The following is a 21,191-nucleotide window of genomic DNA, read 5'->3' on the forward strand; positions in this document are numbered from 1 at the left end:
TGTCCTTATGCTGGTCTGGGGCAGTCAGCTCTTCTCCCTGCTATGCTCTTCTCCTAATGAGGTTTTCCATCTCTCTCTCTCTCTCTCTCTCTCTCTCTCTCTCTCTCTCTCTCTCTCTCTCTCTCTCTCTCTCTCTCTCGACATTTCTCACATTGGTTTGTTTTCTTGCCACCTGCTTTTGTCGGCTATAAGAAGAGTATAGATTTAAAAAAAATACGGTTGATTGAAGAAGATGCTATTGCCAAGGTTAGTTTTTTTTGTATGTTTTTTCGATATTCTCAATAGGGTATGTTTATTGATATTTATTTATTTATTTATTTATTTATTTATTTATTTTGAGAGAGAGAGAAACATCATCAATGTGACAAATATCAATTGCATCCCAGACACACTCCAAATTGGCCAGGACAAGGTTAGTTTTGAGCTTTTAATCAATTGCTCAGTCATCTCCGGGGCCACATTCAGGAGGCCTGTAAAGCTGCAAGTTGGATGGGGGCCACAGGCCCCAAGGGAGCAAAGAGGGATGCCATGGGGCACACATAGCATAGTGTGGGGCTGGGAAAGAGTAAGACTCCCTGGCTTTGCTCAGGATTTCTAACCACAACAGCTTAAGATGGGGCGAGAGAAGGGGCTATGACAGTTTCCAACTTGGGATTTTCCATCCTCTTACCATTTCTTTGAAGAGAAACTCAACTTCCTTATGTTGATATGAAAGCTTGTCATTGCCACAATCCCTGGAAAGTCTTCTCAATATCCCTAAGTTGCATCAATACAGCCCTTTCTTTCAGACTGCCAGGAACTCATTAGAAGCTTTTTTTTTTTTTTTTTTCCCCAGCTAGGAAATTGGTCCAAGGACACAACTATACAGGAAGGAAGAAGGGTAATGTCTTTGGTTGATGGGATTGGAAGTGGTTCCCCAGAAACTTCCCCAGGGCGCCTTCCCAGGCAGGAGGCAGGTCGCTGGGTCTCCTCCACAGGCTCAAGAAGGCTCCACAGCCACATGGGTGGAACACTTCCTGCTGTCGGCTCCTTTTAAGGTTCTCTGCTCCTTCCTCTTTGCCTCTCTGCCCTTCACATTTTAGAGGCAGGAGGCCTGCAAATTGCACTCCTTGAAAAGGCTGACAGAAACCCCTGCCAGTTCTATTTTATTTGCCTCATCCTAACGCTGCCCTGGGGATGGTCTGGGTACAGAGCTCCCATCCAGCTTATGATTCTCCACTTCTCACTGAAAGTTACTGCTTTCTTTTTAGCAAGAAAGAGATGGTACCTTCAGGACTTCAAATGAATTCCTAATGCCGGGCCGGAGGCATGGCAAATATCAAGCTCTTTCCTCCCCAGGCCTCCACAGAGGGGAAGAGAAGGCCACAAATCACTCCAAGGGGAAGCTGCGTTCCCTGGTCCCTGAAATAATTTCATGAAACTTCACTAAATGCTGCCATGAGCCTTTCCATTGGCGGGTGGGTACAGGGATGGATAGAGAGAAAACCATGGTAACCATTCCAGACCAACACTCCTACCCCTACCAGATGGACGTTCCTCAAAGAAAAAGCTAGCTCGTCAGGATATATCACTGCCGAAGTGATGTGAAGTGTTTGGTTCAGAGTGCTATGGTGGTGGATGTGAAAAAAGAAAATGTGGGAATCTTCCACAGCTTTCCAGGTGGGCCTCGGGTACCATTAAAATTCTCAATATGGCCCAGCAGGTGTGGCTCAGTTGGTCGAGTGTTGTCCCATGCACAGGAAGTCGCTGGTTTGATTCCCAGCCTGAGCACATGCCCAATTGTGGGCTCAATCTCCACTAAGGGTACATGCAGGAAGCAGCCAATCAATGATATTTCTCTATCATCTATGTTTCTATCTTTCCTTCTCCCTTCCTCTCTTTCTCTAAAAATAATCAATTAACCCCCTCCCCCATTTTCTCAATATGAAGATGTAGAGGAACACTATTCCAGGGTGAACAGGTCAGTCTGAGCAAATTAACAAAGCAGCAAAGTCCAGAGAGACACAGAGACATATTAGTTAGAAGGTGGCTGCAACCAGGCAGGGAAGAGATGAGTGTCTGGATTAGCCAGGCCCCTGGATATGAGAAGAATAAAAAGGACCACTATTTTAAAAATAAGCAAAAAACAAAACAAAATTAAACTGGAAAAACAAAACAAAACAAAAATTAAACTGACCAATGGAGAGCATAAGAGAGGTCACTTCTGAAAGTCCCTTCACTTTGCCTAAACAGGGCGAGAAAGTACATGCAGACCCCTGGGACTAAAGCCGGGACAAAGTTGGAGGCACAGATGCACAGGGGTCACAGTGCTGTGTCTCTCAAGGGGTCAGAAGCTGGTCTGATGAATCACAAGGGGCTGCTGGGTGCCAGGCAGCCAGCCAGGGCCATTGCCTCTGGCCACAGGTCCCTCCCTCTCCCTTCTTCTCCTGCCTTGACCAGGATTATCACACAATAACCCTCCTCCCTCTGCTGTGAAACTCAGCTCTTAGAATGGGCATCTCATGGTAGATTGGACAGGAAGGCACCTGACTTCGGGTTTCTCTTGGCAGCTTTGAGATCCTGGCTGTGGCGCTGAATCTCTTAAAACACTGAGTGTGCCATGTGTAACCCACATTTACAATATCCTATTATAACAAAGATAGAAGGTTGGCAAGATAACATTTTTAATTTTTTTTTAAAAAAAAGGTGAAAACAGCCTTGCCTGTGTGGCTCAGTGGTTGAGCATTGACCTATGAACCATGAGGTCAAGTTTCAATTCCTTGTCAGAGCACATGCCTGGATTCTGGGCTTGATCCCCAGTGAGGGGCGTGCAGGAGGCAACAAATCCAAGATTCTTTCTCATCATTGATGCTTCTGTCTCTCTCTCCCTCTCCATTCTTCCCTCTGAAATCAATAAAACTATATTTTTTTAAAGGTGAAAACAATAGAGACATAAATTCACAAAATGTGTCTATTCTTCCTTCTCCCAAAACCACTTCCATGTCCTTGGCAATATCCTTAGTTATGACCCCTCTTGGCAAGAACCCTGCACATTGCCAGATTTCTAAAGGGCCAGCCTTAGATAGGCATTTTTTCTGGGTATCCCTTGAACTTATTTAAGAAAGGGATCCATGTTCTGTTATGAGGCCAAATGTCCTTCAAAGTTTCCCACTAGTGCCTGGATAAGGAGGTATGTTAATCCATTCAGACAAATGGTGGTGGATAGAGCAGATCAAGAGAGTTGGCTAAAAAATGCACAAACAAAAATGTAAATCTATTTCAGAGCTTCAATAGCTACCAAATAGCATTGTTGTGCCTGTCCAAGCCTGAATACAAATTATTCCTTTTCAAATGTCCAGCAGCCCATTTCTCTCAAACCATTAGGAATAGGTAGATCCAACTGTTCAAGGTAGCAATTGAAAAATAATGACACAAACTGGTTAAACAAGGATTCTAAGGTGAACATAAGCCTTCCTTGTTTGCATAGGATGGCATTTCAGCTTGAAAATTTGTTTTATAAACAAGCATTGGGGTTGACATTTAGCAAGCTCCCTGATTTCCACTCTAATCGCCAGTTTTGTATTTGGATACTTAAATTATGTATATATGCATGCGATTAGAAAGGAGCTCTGACATTGGGAAATTTCAAGCACATGGAAATCCTGCCAACCCAGCATGGTAAAGAATGCTCAGCATATTCCTTATAAATAACTGAGTGCCTTTTTACTTAACGCAGGGCCTTGGGGAAACGTGATGGCATTAGGCAGATACCAGGTTCCTAAGTGTTTGTGCTTGTGCAGGAATCATTTGAATATCTGCAGGGGGTGTGAATTTCAAGGAGCCATTTATCTTTTATTTCAATTAGCCCTTTGACATTAAGGGGCTGCTAGGTGTCTTCCAAAACCAATGAAGCTACTGTGAAGACAAATACTATAATGTTTAACGGTTTACTGTTATTATAATCAATAATGTTCCCTGAGCACTGTCTATCTCCCATGCTCCATTATTTCTGATTCCATGGAGCCTTTTAGTGACTAAGAAGGCATTCCACGTTGACTAAAGTGCCTCTAACTTCAGGTGCTGAAAAGGCCCTGAACTATCTCGAAGGCAGCCTTGTGTCGAAATCCGACAATGCCATGCCAAGTTGGCTATCTCTCAGGTCTTTGAATAATACAATGGGTAGCATCTACTAGTATGCCTGCTAACTTCCAAGCTCGGTGGTAAGTGTTTCATGTATGCTATCTCAGCATCCTCAGACAGTCCTGGGAGAGGCAGGTGCCGTTATTATTACTTCCACTTTTCAGTTGCAGAAAGTTTAAAATTAAGTGACCGCTGAGGGTCCCAGGGCCATTAGTAGGGCCTGAGAGAGTAAAGAGCTGATGCTTTCACCTAGTTTGCCCTTTTGCTTATCAGTGGTAAGAAACCAGAATGACCGATTTTGGGAAATATTGGCATTTATTCCCTTATCAAGTACTCATGACTTCCCAGGCAATGCCCAGCATTCCAAAAAGCCATGCTAAGCAATACCCTTCTCTTAGGATCCAGGCAGAAAAGGAAAGATGAAGCCTGACCAGTGTGGCTCAGTGATTAAGTATTCACGCATGAGCCAAGAGGTCATGGGTTCAATTTCTGTTCACTGTTTTGATTCCTGGTCAGCACACCTGCCCAGGTTGCCGGCTCTGTGCCCAGTAGGGGTGTGCAGGAGGCAGTCAATCAATGTTTCTCTCTCACTGATGTTTCTATCCCTCTTCCTTCCTCTCTCTCTAAAATAAATAAAACAGATTTTTAAAAACAGAATGCTGACTGTTAATATTTAGTGTTTCAATTATGGGTGCCAGGAATCTCCAAATCAAATAATGCTTCCCCTTTTAAAACCATATTATGGTTTTATATGTATCTTAGCCATATACACAGAAATACTGAAGGGGAGGCCCACATGCAATTTTAAGATTTATTTCTTTCATAACCTGTTTCTTTGGAACATAGAGGAGAGCAGGGATCACACAGGTCCATGGGTGGTATTACTGCTGACTCCCAGAGCCCCCCAAAAAGGGAGAATATAAACGTGTGAATTCTCTCCAGAAGTGCCCCAGAGTGAAGGGTGGCCCACCAAACTGTTTTAAGAGTTTATACTCCCTCCACAGAACTGACAGCTCATTTGGATGTGTGTTTTAATCGCAAAATGATTTCACATCTCCTGAAATAAATGAGACAGAGCGACCCATGAACAGGAGAAAAATAAAGATGATGGGCAAGACAGAAGAAAAGGAAAAAAGAAATTTGGGGACTAATACAAGGTGGCAGATGAGCTTCCCTTGTCCTGTTATATTTAAATTTTGTAAATACTGAAAAAATAAGGGAGTACCACGTTTCAAACAAAGCAGGATCACTTTCCTCAAAGCAAAACAAAACAAAATAAAACAAAAACCCTGAAGGACCAGTGACATTAGAGGAGCCATCCTCAGTGGCAGAAATAGCTTGAAGCTCACCACACCCCCCACCTCCTCTGAATGAACATATCCTCTACTTCCTACAGCCCAGACCCAGCCACTCTGTCCAGTGAGATTTCTTGCTTTGTCTGTGTAGGAACTGAGGTCATGGCCTAGATCCTTGGTTGGCAAACTGCGGCTTGTGAGCCACTTGTGGCTCTTTGGCCCCTTGAATGTGGCTCTTCAACAAAATACCACGGCCTGGGCAAGTCTGTTTTGAAGAAATGGTGTTAGTAGAAGTTTGAGTTTAAAATATGTGGCTCTCAAAAGAAATTTCAATGGTTGTGCTGTTGATATTTGGCTCTGTTGACTAATGAGATCGCTGATCACTTGCCTGGATGGACTGCCACATCTGTAAGCATGGGGAGAAGCAGCTTGCTGCATGGGACAGAGAAAAGTGGTCCTTCCTGCTTCTGGTCGGGGGCACAGGTCCTTCTGCAGAGCCTCCCAAGGGGACTTGGCAGCCTGAACCAGCAGGTCACTGGGCCTCTCCTCCCACGCTCCCCTCCTGCCTGAGTCCTGGGAGTGTCCATGTTGGTTTCACATTAAAGGACCCCCTACCTTTCTTTACAAATCACTCCTCCAGTACAACCAACCCTAACAGAGCAGCCAGGAGCCCCGCAAGCCAGGATGGCCTGCAGAGCTGAAGTACACATACATCCTTGTACTTCTCTCCTATTTGTTTTCTCTCAGTCACATCTGCGCTTTGTTTTCTCACATTGCAAATGTTTCCCAACATATCATGTTTAGTGAGGTGTTTAAGACAGACTGAGAGATGCTGTTGGAGGCAGTGTTTTATAGCACAGTTTGTACACTACTTTATTGCCAAATTAAAATAAAGATGTAATCTGGCAGCCTCAGCCTGCTGCTAAGCCTGCCTTGGGTGGTTTTCTGTATTGAGGCAAGAAGATTGGGTGGGGGGGGGGGGGGGCGGAAGACTGGCAATGAGGTGAAGAACTCTAACTCGGTCCTCCCACTAGCTTCATTTTCTAATGCAAAGAAACACACATACCGCCCCCCTCCCCCCCCAAAAAATGAGCAGAATGTTTGGTCTGTCTACAGCTTAAATGCAAAGATAAGGAAAGTACAGAAATAAATAAAGGAAAGCAAGATTTTGGCATTCCTATAATAAATGCCATGAAATTCTTCAGAGTGTCCACAGTGATTTTTTTTTTCCTTTGGAAGACGATGTATAAAGGGTGGGACCTTCCGTGACCACTATCCCTCTTCCCATTCGGTATAAAATGCCGGTAATGCCTGTCATGTTGATTTGCTTGAGATCCCAGGGCTTTCCAAAGGAACCTCCTCACACAAGCCCTTCAGAGGCCAAGTCCCTCAGCTCCTATTTCTAATGCTAAGTCCCCAGCCAGGATTCCCATTTGGTCAGGCTACTGCTTTAATTTAATTTTACTTACTTAAATATTTATAGGTTTTTAGAGGGGGGGGGGAGGGATGGGAGGAGAGCTAGAGCAAGAGCAAGAGAGAGAGAGGGAGAGAGGGAGGGAAAGATATATATATATATATATATATATATATATATATATATATATATATATATATATATGTTGCTCCACTTATTTATTCATTGATTGGTTGCTTCTTGTATGTGCCCTGATAGGAGACTGAACCTGCAATCTTGGAGTATCAGTGCAATGCTCTAAGCAACTCAGCAACCCGCTAGGACCACAACTACTTTTCTTGGAACTTCAAATGGAAAAAGGCTCTGAACCTTTTCCTGCTAGCCATCCCAGCGGGGCCTGGAGGGCCACATGCCAATTCAAGGAAATGTTTTCCTCTTGGCAAGCCCCCAGACCCTGACTACCACAGAGAGATGTCTCTTCGGAGAGAAAAGACTACAGCATCACAATATCTAGGTTTTATGGATTCTGAGGGCATTTGGCCATACACATTTTTTCCTGATTAAATCTTTTTTAAAAAGGAAGAAAGAAAGAATACACACACAAGAAGAAATAAATAAAACCATGGCTTCCTTTGGAACTGATAATCAGCAGAACTGTATCCTGGGCCAGAATGGACGATCTGCTCAACAGATTCTTGGAGTGTCTTAAAATGCTCACATTAAAAAACCTCCCTAGGGTTCAGGCCTTCAAGATGAAATGCAGTGGGGCAGGACAGCGCAGCCCACATGGCTCCATCCTGGGAGCCAGCGGTCCAGGCTCCCTCCTTGTCCTCAGGGCTTTTCAGGTCTCATTCATGGAAGGGAGGAAAGGCACCGGCAGGGAAGTAAGGGGGAAACACAGGTGGTATGTATCCAAAATCAGGAATGTATGTCTGTGAGGTCTCGGAGGGGCAGGCAAGGAAAGAAGAGAGGACGATTCTGCTCAGGGGTGAGTTCTAAAGGAGCTGCCACCTACACAGGATACCATATTTTCGGACCATAAGAAGCTCCAGACCATAAGACGCACCAGTTTTTAGAGAAGGGAAATGAAGAAAAAAAGATTCTGAAACAAATAGTGTCCTAAAATATTTTATGTGCATTAAAACCCAACATCACAGTCATAAACACATGTAATCAACCCTGTAAAGTAAACAGCAGCATTTAGAACCATTTTAGAGCCGAGCAAGCACACAGAGACCACACAGAGCTGGGCAAGTAAAAAAACTTTTTTTTTTAAAGTATATGTGTAGGCTATATTTGGACCAGAAGTGGGGGGAAAAAGTGTGTCTTATGGTCCGAAAAATACGGTACTTTCTAAGAGACAGTGCCTTCTACCTGACAATCTTGCCCACTTTACATGGGCATAAAACAGCATCCAGCAGAGACAACTAGCACTGAGGCTCAGTTCAGGGCTGGGAGGTTTGTGGCAGCAGCAATAGCAGCTGTCACGGAAAAAACTGATGAGCAGCCCGTGAAAGAGTAAATGTTCCTTTTCCTGGGCAAGCATAGTCAATGGTCTGCCAACACCAGCATGGGGCCCTCCTTGGTGCTCAGGGCTGTGTCTCATTACTCCTAAAAGCTCCCTGATTCATGGGTAATCGCCAGCTATTATTTCCATATCACTGAGTCACCTGAGTGGCCACAGACCCTCTCCACTTGACTTCCAGCCAACCCCATTAGCTAATGGCTCCTCCGATGGCTACAGCCCCACTCGTCATTCTGTGATTCAAGCTCTGAGAAGTGAAGTTCTTCTCTAATCCCTCCTTGCACCAGCAGGTTACCCCTCTTTCATCCGGCATGATTTCACCTTCCTTCTCTCCTGGAGAAACAGAAATCTGCCCAACTCAAGATAGCACCCTTAAACATGAGAATCCTACCAAGTGCCACATAGCCTTTATTCATTCACTGAACTTGAACACATGATAGCAAAGTGTGGGTTTTCTCCATGGGAAGATTTGTTAGCTTCTATGGAGCAGAAGTTGTTAATGTTTCTTCCAGCTCCTAAATTATAGAATTTATGTGGTATATGGTCGAAGGATACTTTTTGGTCCAGTCCATAATGGCTATGCTATCATCCTAACTGGTCTTATTGCTTTTGACCATGTATTACCACAATTCATATCATATTTCTACCAAATTAGCTTTTCTAACTTGTAGCTTTAAACCCATCATTCCACAGACCAACATTTTCAAAAGATGCCTAATTAGAAGAACAAAATTACTTTGCCTAACAACCAAATAGCCAATACAATGAAAAATAATCAAGCTTCTGTTCTGGAAGTATAGAATGAGCTTTAACAAATTTCAGTTTCAGCCAAATAGTCCATTTCACAATCCTGCAAACAGGGGTTTTCTAACTTTGTATTAGTATTTGTGACATTCCTCTTATGTAAATGTGCCCCGCCCCCGGGCAAGAAACATGACATAGTCATTAATGTCTAGGTAAAATAATTTCATAAGATCATCACTCCTGCACTTTGGGCTGCCCATTTCATATCATCCATCCAGCTATCTTGATTGGGCATCTATTAAATGTGGATGAGGGCATGCTCTTTTGGCCTCTCTTGGACTATTGGTGAACTCATGTGTATTTAATCTTCTCTACCCAGATGGATTATGCTCCTTGCTATAGTGATTTTATAGCAACACTGAAGCATACAGAACACCTAAAATGGATGTGGACTTTAATATTCATGGTTTTCCCCCCAACCCTTTTGAAAGTGCCCCTGCAATTATAATTATCTGTATGAACACATTTTACAGCAAAGGAAGCTCTCCCTGTAAGTGGCTGACCTGGAGCCATAGCATGGAGGTCCTACCTCTTCCAGCACTACCCACTCTACCACTGCAATCCAGGAGGAACTGTCTAAAGTGCTGGGACCTGCCAAAACCAGTTTGGCTCAATGGGTAGAGCATCAGTCTGTGGACTGAAGGGTCCCAGGTTCGATTCTGGTCAAGGGCCTGTACATTGGTTGCAGGCACATCCCCAGTAGGGGGTGTGAAGGAGGCAGCTAATTGATGTTTCTCTCTCATCAATGTTCCTAGCTCTCTATCCCTCTTCCTTCCTCTCTGTAAAAAATAAATAAAATATATACTTAAAAATAAATAAAATAAAATAAAATAAAACAAAATAAAATGAAATGCTGGGACCTGAAGGGTTACATCCGGGGGCATCTCCTCCACATGAACTCAGTGATGCACAGTGTTCCCCTGGCCAGGTAAACCTGGCTTTCGCTGTGCCTCTAGCATCACGGGGAAAATTAACCAACTGTCAGATAAAACGCAATAACACAGCAGATTAAATGACTAATATTCTGTGTCTTGAGCTTCTCAGCCTAGCCCGTGGCCACTGCGCCATCCTGGACAGATGCACCATGGCCCGACTCTGGGAGCAAAACTGTGCATTCTGCTGGAAGGGCAGCCAGGCTGCTCAAGAGGAAATGAACCCTAATTGTAAATCTTTTCTATTTTTAGCCTTAATGTGCATTTTAGTTGGCAGGAAGGGCAGCATGAATAAAACTGCAATACCGAGAATTTTAATTTGCTTCCTCCAACATGCTCTCTCAATAGAGGCCTGGGGAAGGTGCTTCCGGCCTCCTGCCACTCCAGGAAGAACCCCAATCATCATTACCCTCTCCAGATAAAGCCCGAGAGCATGCCTCGCTCATGGAGGCCCTGCATGTATAATTTCTAACACATGAGCCCTCTAAGGAGAAATCTAAGAATGACTTCACCGAACCATCCATTTCACAGACAATATTGCACTATCTCCCCATGTTCCATTTTGGCTTCTATCGCTAGAGTCTCTCTCACTTGCTAATGTATATGTTGTTTCTTTTTTATTTTAATTTAATTGCATTTTATGTTGGTAGCCTTATATTCTATCCAGGAATGTAAGGTCCTGAAAAGCAAGGGCTATATGTATGTTATAATGTATCTGTAGTAAAAGGTACATGATATATTTTATAGTATGCATTCCATAGCATATATACACATACATCACACACACACACACATCAAATAGCAAAACCTCATTCAATGATTTCTTTACAAAGTGAAACTCTCCCTCAATCCAACCACCAAGAGATGAAAAGTCCTGAGATCACCTGTCTCTGAATGATATTCTCTGTGGATTTTATTTTTCCTCTGGCCATTTCTCTCAGTTTTAGAAAGTTCTTATTGTTCTTAAGCCTTTGGGGGTGGGGGCATCCTTCCTTTAAGGGTCTTATAAAAGCTATCCTGGGTCTTTATCTAGAAAAATTATCACCTCTTGACACACACAAAACACATTCTCATATTCCATGATGGTCTGGGGCTCCTAATGGTCTGAAACATCTACATTAAAACCTGCTGTGTGCCCTAGCTGGTTTGGCTCTGTGATACAGTGCTGGGACCTGAAGGGTTTGGCTCAGTGAATAAAGTGCTGAAGGGTTTGGCTCAGTTGGTCTGCAGAATGAAGAGTTCAAGGTTTAATTCTGGTTGCAGGTTGCATCCCCAGTAGGGGGTGTGCAGGAGGGAGACAATCAAAGATTCTCTCATCATTAATGTTTCTCACTCTCTCTCTACCTCTCCCTTCCTCTCTGAAATCAATAAAAATATACTTAAAAATAAAAACAAAAACAAACTGTGTCTCCACATTGAGATCCTTAGTATCTGGCTTTTCCCTTGTGTGCTGGGTCAGATGTTTACAAGCTCAAGTCAGTGACGCGAGACCCTCTTTGCAGCCTCTTGTTCCACAGGCACCCGGTTCAGGCGACTGCAGAGAACCAAACTGGTCACGGGGAAAAAGCATGGAGATGATCAACTAGGGGCTTCTCCCGGGGGAACCATGCACAGCTGTCTCAAACAGGGTTCTGTGCTCACCTTCTGGTCTTGGCTGTACGCCAGAATCCAGTCCTCCTGCTTGGGGTGGAAGAGCAAGCTCTGGATGTAGAAGCTCAGCCGGTACTTTTGATAGGTCGCTCCTTCATCTGAGCTGATCAGTAAACTGCTCTCAATCTCCGGGTCTGTGAGTAACATAATCTGCAGCAAGGAATTGTTGGGGAAAGATAATAACAGGAAATTAGATTTACAAATTTTCAAAACGTAACAATGAGCCAAAATTTTGACAAGGGAGGGAAAAGGGGCAGGCAAGGAACACCTGGGAATACCTTCGCCCAATGATATAAAATGAGATTCACTAAGGAATGAAGGAGGCAGGACAAGTTGGAAAGAAGAGAGAGGAAACGGAAGACTGCATTTTCTTCGCTTCCATAGGGTTCCTGGATGTTCTCTTTTCCCCAAAGTTATTTCCTTCATCTGAACTATCTTCCACTGCTCCCCTAACCTCAACCCCCTACCCACTTGGCCTTGTGTACTTTTGTTTGGAGGGGAGGGGAGATTAAAGAGCAAGACTTGTAACATCTATTGTTGGAAGGAAATGGAAAGAGATGGGAGTTCACAGATTTTCTTGATTGCACAGGCCTCTTGTTCATGTCAACAATATCCCAAGTCATCCTAACATTTAGATGGAATTTTTGTTAGTTTTGTGTCAAAGGCTGGCTTCTCTACAGTCTTTTCTTGGAATTGTATAAAGGACACTTTATCCTATTATATAATTTACTTATTTATTTTGTTTACTGTTCACATACCTCTACTAGAACCTAAATTCCATGAGAATAGAAGTAGTTGATAATTCTCTATTTTTCTCCCCCACACTTGTGTTCCCAGCAGCTATAGTAAGACCTAGATTATCTTATATTAAAGGCCCAGTACACGACATTCCTGCACTGAGAGGGTGATGAGGGAATCCCTCAGCCCAGGCCTGCACCCTCTCACAGTCTGGAACCCCTAGGTGGACATCCCCCGAGGGGTCCTTAGCACTGCCTCAGAGACAGAAGAGGCTCCTGCCACTGCCACTGCATTCACCAGTCATGAGCCCAGCTTCTGCCTGAGCAGCACTCCCCCTGTGGGAGCTCACTGACCACCAGGGGGCAGCTCCTGCATTGAGTTTCTACCCCCTGGTGGTCAGTGCATATCACAGGGACTGGTCATTCCACTATTCAGTTGATTTGCACATTAGCCTTTTATTATATAGGATACTCAGTAAATATCTATCAAATGAATGAATGAATGGGAAGAGTTTACAGAGTAGTCACATGGACCTAGAAAGATGCCCAGCACAGTGTGAGCACATATGAATGGAGATCCCTGAGAAGAGTAGCTGGATCTCCCCATCAGTTGTCTTCCTGTCTACAAGAGAATATGCTCTGACTGTTGGAAACTTAATAGTGTCATCTGCTTTGCCCTCTCGCTGGGGTGGTTCATCTTGGTCAGAGAATAATGAACAATCCACAAAAGGAACACGATGGAGAAGCTGCCCGGAACACTGATTTTTATTCTCTCATGCTATGCCTCTGGGAATGTGTGATGAAGTACCTCATTCCCCACTCACTGCAGGTCTCCTTTCACTCAGTCAAAGTGCACATCTAATGCCTCCTGACAGGTGGCCTTAATGCTACCTGCTGACTTCCTCCCCATCAGCGTATTAATTGACACTTTCTGAGTTTGGTTCAAAGAAGCATGAAAGATGTGCTTAGTGTGTGGCTGTATGAAGAGAAATCACTGTAGCCCAGGGATTTTAAAGATTACCAGCTGAGGAGATAGCAGTTCTAGGACAGAAAGAGTGAGAGAGAAAGGAAAAGTAAAACAGAGCCATGTCATAGAAGAGTAGAGTGCCAGGCAAACACACTGAGATTTCTCAAGCATTTGGAGGCAATCATATTAAAACCTTGGGATAGTGCCCTAGCTGGTTTGGCTCAGTAAATAGAGAGAGCATTGGCCTGGGCACTAAAGGGTATAGTTCAATTCTGGTAAGGAGCACATGCCCGGGTTGTGTGCTTGATCTCGGGGGGGGGCGGGGGGGTGGAATGCAGGAAATCAATGATTCTCATCATTGATGTTTCTATCTCTCTTTCCCTCCATCTTCCTTTCTGAAATCAATAAAAACATATTTTAAAGAAAAAAAATCTGGAGGATAGTTAGTATCATCTTCAAAAGTGGTGTCCTGTGATGTCGCTGCAAATGTCACATGAAGATTGCACACCAGACACACTCAACCTGCACTGTGTTTATGTCATGTGGGGAGAATTAAAGGCTCCCTGCTGTTCTTACAACCTCCGTTCTTTTTTTTTCTTTTTTAATTTTTAAAATTGATTTCCAGAGAGGGAGAGAGGGTGCTGTAGAGGGAGAAAGAGACATTGACATGAGAGCAAAACATCTCAAAACATGGATTGGCTGCCTTCTGCATGCTCCCTGTTGAAGACTGAGCCCGCATCCTGTGTATATGCCAATACCAGGAATTGAACTGGCAACTTTTTGGTGCATAGGACCACACTCAACCTCCCTTCTGGAAGAGGAGAAAAGGGATGTGGGGCAAGGGGTGCAACACCATGGCTGCTCTTGCATTCAGACACGATGGAGAGCCCACAGAAAATTGGAGACTCACTGCCTCTCAATCCATGTTCCGGTCAATCACTGTTCCCCACCATAAATTCTGACAAAGTTACAATTTTCTTGTCTGTAGTTTACCACGCAGATAGGGTTCTCTCTTTGGATGGCTGGCATGGAGCTATCATCTAAATGCTAAGTACAAACTCACATACATGGCTTCATTAAAATCTCTCAAATGCATTAAACAGGGATGTTCATATGGCACCTAAATTCACAAGAATATTTCCAGGTGATTTCATATTTACTAGCACAAACAGGTGTTTTCCAAACAACAAAGTCATCAAATGATTATATTGCTTTGTGTCTCCAACCACAATTAACCATGATATATAACATGATTTTTGCACTTCTGCCCAAAGTAATTTCCATAAAAATATGAAGAGGCTCAATTTCATAGGGCATCTATTGTCTTGACAAGGTGATTTACCCCTTCCTCTGATATTCGATTTCTCTGTTAAGCAGAATATGTTTTCCTCTCTTCCCAGGAGTGCAGACCCCACCACCTGCTTCTCCTGGAAGACCACTTCAGCAAAATAAAAAACTGGGGCCTAGCTGGTTTGGTTCAGTGGATAGAGTGTCAGCCTGCAGAAAAAGGGTCCCATGCTAGATTTGGGTCAAGGGCACATACCTTGGTTGCAGGCTCCTCCTAGGCCTGGGCTTTGGTTGGGGCTCATGCAGAAGGCAACCAATTGACGTGTTTCTCTCACCTGGATGTTTCTCTTTGCCTTTCCCTCTCTCTAAAAATCAATGGAAAAGTAACCTCAGGTGAGGATTAACAAAAAAATATCAATAAATAAATAAATAAATAAATAAATAAATAAATAAATACAAATAAGATAATAAAATTTAAAAACTGGGTCTACAGAATATCTCCAAATCAAGCTGATTTTTATTTATTATTTATTTAAAATATCTTTGATAGTAATTTATGCTCCAAGTCATGCGACTGTATAAGATTTTTCTGCAGCCAGGTGCTATAGCAGAGGTAGTATATTGCAAACATCTTTCAAACATATGACTACTTAAGAGCAAGTAAATGAAACTCCTGGCTTCGTGGCAGCTTTTTCTGGGTACTAAAAATATGTAGACTAAAATTTCACCTTCTCTAAACGGCCCTCACCTAAAACCCTCTCTTTTGAAATTTGACATTTTAGAAATGATGGAAGATGCTAGGAAATACCCCCTCTAAGATTTATAAGTGCTTGTATTACACAAACCTTCCAGTGGTTTGTCTTTCAAACCTCTGCTCAAATCCACTCAAAACAAACAGGTCAACTGGGATCTATTTCTACTTAGCCTTTTTTATTGCACAAACACCTCTGTAAGACCTGCAGTAGACGAATTGAAAATAAAAGAAAAATCAACTGCTCATGACCCTATCCTTACAACAAGTTAAACGATGTTTATGATTCCTTCTACTTTATCCACATCTACATATCATATTATAGATTTTTCATTCTGATTTATAACTTAATTTTTAAATTTCATATTATTGCCTATATTCAAATCCAACTGAATGAAGAACACACAAATGCACGCACACACAATAATACACACCACTGTAACCAATGTGTTACTTAGTCACAACCTTCAACTTCATTCATTTACAACCAGTGCAGTGGTTGAACCATAGAAAGTATTTAATAAAGTATTGTGAACCAAATAAGTGAACTCTTATTATTTCAGTCTTTAAAAATGTTAATGGTTTTATTTCAAATGCTTGAGGTTTGTTTGGTCATTTTGTAGGTTAATAAGTAAATTAATAAATAAATAAAGTCTTTAAGCAAAATATAAATAGAAAATGTTTAACCTATTTGAAAAAAAAAGAAACAATGTGAATAATATGTGTGAACCCATCTTTAGATAGGAATGATGTCATTTGTACATAAATATGCTCTATCCCAGAAGGTATTATACTGGGAAATATCAAAATGGCAACTTCAAAATCATGAACACTCCTCAAAAATGTGTAGGTTACATCCCTTAAACATGTCCAATCATCACTGTCTGTTGAATTACAAGGGCTCTCTACTCTTTCTGTCTCATTGTGTGACTTTAAATAAATGGTGCTTTGTTTGTTTAATCCTCTGCATTCTGGAATATGATCTGAATGACAGGAATTTGGAGGACTTTGTAAAAAGACATGAACCCAAACTTTGCACAATTCCTGAAGTGAGCTCTTTAAAAAGAGGGGCCATTATTTATTTACCCGATATAGAGCTTGGTCTCTAGTGAATGAACAAGTGAATGAGTGCATAGGTGAATCCTCTTCATTCCTGAGACCCTGAAAGTCTGCATCCTCTTAAATAAATCCCTGCAGTTCTACTTGGAGGCAGGGAGGGTAAAAACAAGGGGAAGTGTCTTTCTTTAACAGGGAAGTAATGATTCTCTGTTCAGACCAGCCCCCTGGGTATTAGAGCTTTGCAAGATGTGCAAATACTGTGTTGACTGCATCAGCAGATGAATTGTTTTCTATAGAAAGTCAATAATGGCTACACAGGCTCCCACGGCCCAACTCCAAGCTATCATTCATCATCCACCTCTGGGGAAGGAGAAAACTTTATTTGCTTTTCCTAGAGGTGACAAATGAATATGAAATGTAATCCAGAGTTTTCAACTATGTCACTTCTTACTTTTATTTGAGCATTAGTCCTTCAGACATGTTAGTGTCATTAAAAATTAAATGCATATTCACTCTCCTTGACTTGCTCCAGATTCAACATATGGCTACATGATGTAACTCTACAAAAGTTTGGCTGAGAGCTCTTTTATCCTGCTAGGTTGTCTACTAGGGACATTGCTCCTACAGAAATGTCACTGCTATTTAGTTTTCCAGACTCTTTTCCTAGGTGTGTTGTTCCTGGAATTCCATAATTTAGATAGGATGGTGTTAATAAAGAGCAGCTTCAATACCTATAGGCATATACTTTATCTCACCATTTCTTGAGTCCTAAAGTAAAAAAATATTTATTTTATGTTTTGTTCATTTTTTTCTCACACATTTTTCTACTCCTTATCATTTGTGGATTAGAATCGAGAGGAGACAATGTACTGACAATATATCTCTTGATTGGCTCTAGGCTTAAATCCAATTCAGATGACCATATCACAAGTGCATAATAAATACTTTTCATAATGATTATAATGAAAAATCGCAATAGCAGTAATTGGCCACTCCAGTTATCTACCTACTTTATCCAAACAAAATTCTACCTAGAAACAGTATAACAGGCTATTTGCAGGCCTCTGGCTTCAGTATTAAAAACAAATTAAGCAAAGTGTAATCAGAGCAATTGAGTAGTTTGGGGACCACTGTGGGTGATAAACTACCTTCTCTCAATGAGTTGAATGTTTATCTTTCTCAGATAAATGGAAAGTGAAAGCAATGCATGCTTATCTGTTGACAACTGTTGGGCAGTCAGTAGTGGGAGAAGTTCCACAGGATCTCAGAATGACCCAGGTAAAGGAAATCACTGAAGTACAAACAATAGTGAGAAAAGAAGACAAAAGTGAGTAAATGGAAAATGTTCAAATAAGTGTACACTGAAGAGGAAAAAAAATCTGTAGAAAAATGGACCCAGTGTACAATCACTCGTTCTAAATGCTACTCCCAACCCCCAAACTCAGTGAAGCTCACCTAATGCACTATCCATGGTCATTAACACAAAGTAGGCTCATTTGATACTAACAGACCAAAAAAATGTTTGGGCAATAGACCATCTGCCTGTGACCTGAATATTAATTCAGTGAAATTGCTAGGAAAACTTGGCATTGCATTCTAAAGAGTTTATTCTGTGAGTTTACTTTAAAAAGTGTTTGTAATGAGGGCCCAATGACTTATTTCTTAGGGGAAAAATTAGTTTTTAAGAAATGTATAAAAATATTTCAGTTCTTCATGTCTCTAGCCTTGTCAGAAGACCCTACTTACTGATTATCATGTAACTTTTATGATAATTCACTCAATACCTCTTTGCCCAACTGTGTAGAGTACAGAGGAGAAGAGTAAGGTCCACCAGGAATGACCATATATGGGTTACACTCCTTGGATGACAATTTAAGGAAAAAAGTTCATATAAGATTTCTTCTCATTTCTCTTGGGATTGCTGAACAAAACCCTTTCCTGAGTCAATCTTAAAGGAAAAACACTGCTTCACAGTGAGACTCTGCTTCCATGACTGTGGATGGCACTGATCCCATACAAGGAAACACAGACCCACGTGTTTGGGCGAGTTGATCTGAAGGGCACCCACAGAGTCCGGGAACCACAGACATGTTTTCCATAAGAAGAACCCTAACCAAGTCTTAAACTTGATCCTAGTCAATGTTGTTGTGGGTTTGTACACTTCCTCAGAAAAGAGAGCGTGTTTAGTGACAGCCATTCAGACAATCACTAGAAGAAGGAAAACAGACCATAAATAGATATTATAATCACAGAAAGTACCATGGGGCTTGACTTCAAGATGAATCTGAGTGGCGTCTCTGCCACTCGGGAGAGTTCATAGCTCACTTAACTTCTCGTGAGCCTCTATTTTCTCATCGAGGGTAATGATACTATAAAGAAGTGTACATTTATTGAGCGTCTGTTGGGTGCCAGCAGGCCACTAAACCTTTACAATATGTCACTTCATTAAATTGCTAAAAACCAGTTCAGACAGATATTATTATGTCCATTTGACTGACAGTTGGGGAAATGAAGTCATTTTCAAGGCCACGCAGTTGGTCAGTGGTAAAACTATCCACAGCATGTGCTGCATAAGTCTGTGTAAAGATCAGATCATCTGTGTGAAAGTGATGCTGAATTCTGAGCAAATGTTATTATGATGACTTCACAAAGGATGGCACATTTAGCACTATATGTTCTGCTAAAATGTGATTGTTGAGAGAGAGAGAGAGAGAGAGAGGGAGAGAGAGAGAGAGAGAGAGAGAGAGAGAGAGAGAGAGATACATTATAAATATCTCATAAAATATTGCCTAACTGGGGGAAGAGGGAGTGGGAGAGTTTGCAATTGATGCTAGGAGCTACACAAAGGAGACTCTCAATAATAAGATAATTGGTAAGAAATTTTTGAAGAAATACAGATTTTTTTTTTTTTTGCTTTAAATACAAATTTATGGAATCAAAATACTCAGTCCTGTTTCACATTCAGATTTTCACAATAGCCCTGGCCTCCTTTTTCTTATCCTTCTATCATTGCTCCTCCAAAAAAATTGTTTTCCAGAGCTTTATCATAAGGATGGGTGAGGATTGGGCAAAAAGCTCTGACTTAAAGATAGTATAGGGAGGGAAGCAAACATTCCCTAGAAACTAGTTCTCAAGGAATTTTATGTTAAAACCAATCAGAATAAAAACAATGTAACCCTTCTCCTAATAAACTGACCCTATGTTTAATTAGGGTCAAAATATTAATTCATTTTCTGGAGAAGTAGCTATCATCATGGTAAGGGGACATTAGAAAACACAAGGTATTCATTAATGCTTAGCATGGTATTATCTTGTTTTTTAAAATGGTATTTTACAGGAAAAGAATGATGAACAAATTTGAGAGACATTTTATTACTGCAGTTACTATGGAGACTGATCAAATACCTTGAGAATATTTGAGCCATGTTAAATATCCCTACATTATTCTGTGGCCTCTGCTCAAACTCAATCAGAACACACTTTCATGGTCATTACCAGTCCCAAACTAAATTCTCTCCTAAATCCCCCAAGATCTATAAATGCCAAGAGGCTACATTATTTTAAAATGTTAGCTGCTATCAGAAGGAGCTGAGATACCATGAGGAATGAGCATTCATCTTCTTTGCTGATGGGAAACTTTACAAGAAATGATGTTCATTTCATGATAAGAAATCTCTTTATTCCTCTAGAAATCATAAAGGAGAAGAGGTGGGGAGAAAGAGAGAGCAAGAAAGGGAAGCTTTCAGTACATTTTAACCTCAATTTAGGTGAGGGACACAACATTTTTGGTAGAATCTCTTAAGTTGTGCATTTGATTGGGGAGTCTGAATAAATGTCAAGTTGAAAGTCAGAAAAATGAAAAGAAGGATCCACAGGAATGAGTTCCTTCTAAAAATTAGTGAACAGAATGTACTCACACTCTTCATCCCTTGCTGTACTTGAAATCATCACCCTGACAAGTATATTTTAGCTTTACTTAAATGAGTGCTTCATGGTAAACTGGCAAATATAGGCAGGGTGTATAGGGGAGGATTACCAAAGTCTCAGCCACATGAGACCTTGCTAATATATTTGGCCATTAACTCTCCAGAGAACACCTTGGGGATACTGGGATTTCTCTCAAACAGGATGGGCAGGTTAGTGAAGCGAAAATTGAGAATGTCCTGGGCCCTTCTGCTGCAGAGCTCTCAGGAAGATGGGGCTGGAGCGGATCCATCAGAAAGAAGTGCCTCCTGTTAGCAAGGAGATCTATTTCATGCAAATTCTTCCTTCCTTCTTCAAGTATTTAATGATAGACATTGATCATCTCAAGTTGTTTTAGAGAGGCAGAAAAGGGCGAATAGGCTTAATAGACATGCCCCTGAGTATAATTACATTAGCAGCTGCCGTTCCTCTCTCCTTTTTCCTCAGTCAGAGCAGGAGATATACATGTAGCGTTTTAAGATGTTTTCTCATTATTTTATTTCCTAGGCAGTTCTGTATCTTAGCTAATTGCAGCTCAGACTGCATGTTTTGGAAGCAGCCGAAGTGGCACATTTTATTGAGGAGGAAAAGGGCCTCTGTTGCACTAATGAAGAGTTGTGTGACAAACTACCTCACAACAGTGGCTTAAGGCAATCTTTGATTTTGCTCCTAGCTCTGTGGGTCAAAA

The 21,191-nt window shown here is 41.7% G+C and overlaps 1 protein-coding gene across 4 annotated transcripts in view; it reads right to left on the reverse strand.

Moving 5' to 3' along the window:
- Nucleotides 1-21,191, reverse strand: part of SORCS1 (sortilin related VPS10 domain containing receptor 1) — a 434,488-nt gene that overhangs the window by 138,955 nt on the left and 274,342 nt on the right. For all 4 annotated transcript variants that reach the window (XM_036438961.2, XM_036438959.2, XM_036438958.2 and 1 more), the window contains exon 4: nucleotides 11,731-11,889. In XM_036438961.2, coding sequence (XP_036294854.1) covers nucleotides 11,731-11,889 — 159 coding nt within the window. The remainder of the gene's footprint in view (nucleotides 1-11,730; nucleotides 11,890-21,191) is intronic.

This window comes from Pipistrellus kuhlii, unplaced genomic scaffold (assembly GCF_014108245.1).
Source record: "Pipistrellus kuhlii isolate mPipKuh1 unplaced genomic scaffold, mPipKuh1.p scaffold_m20_p_15, whole genome shotgun sequence".
NCBI lineage: Eukaryota > Metazoa > Chordata > Mammalia > Chiroptera > Vespertilionidae > Pipistrellus > Pipistrellus kuhlii.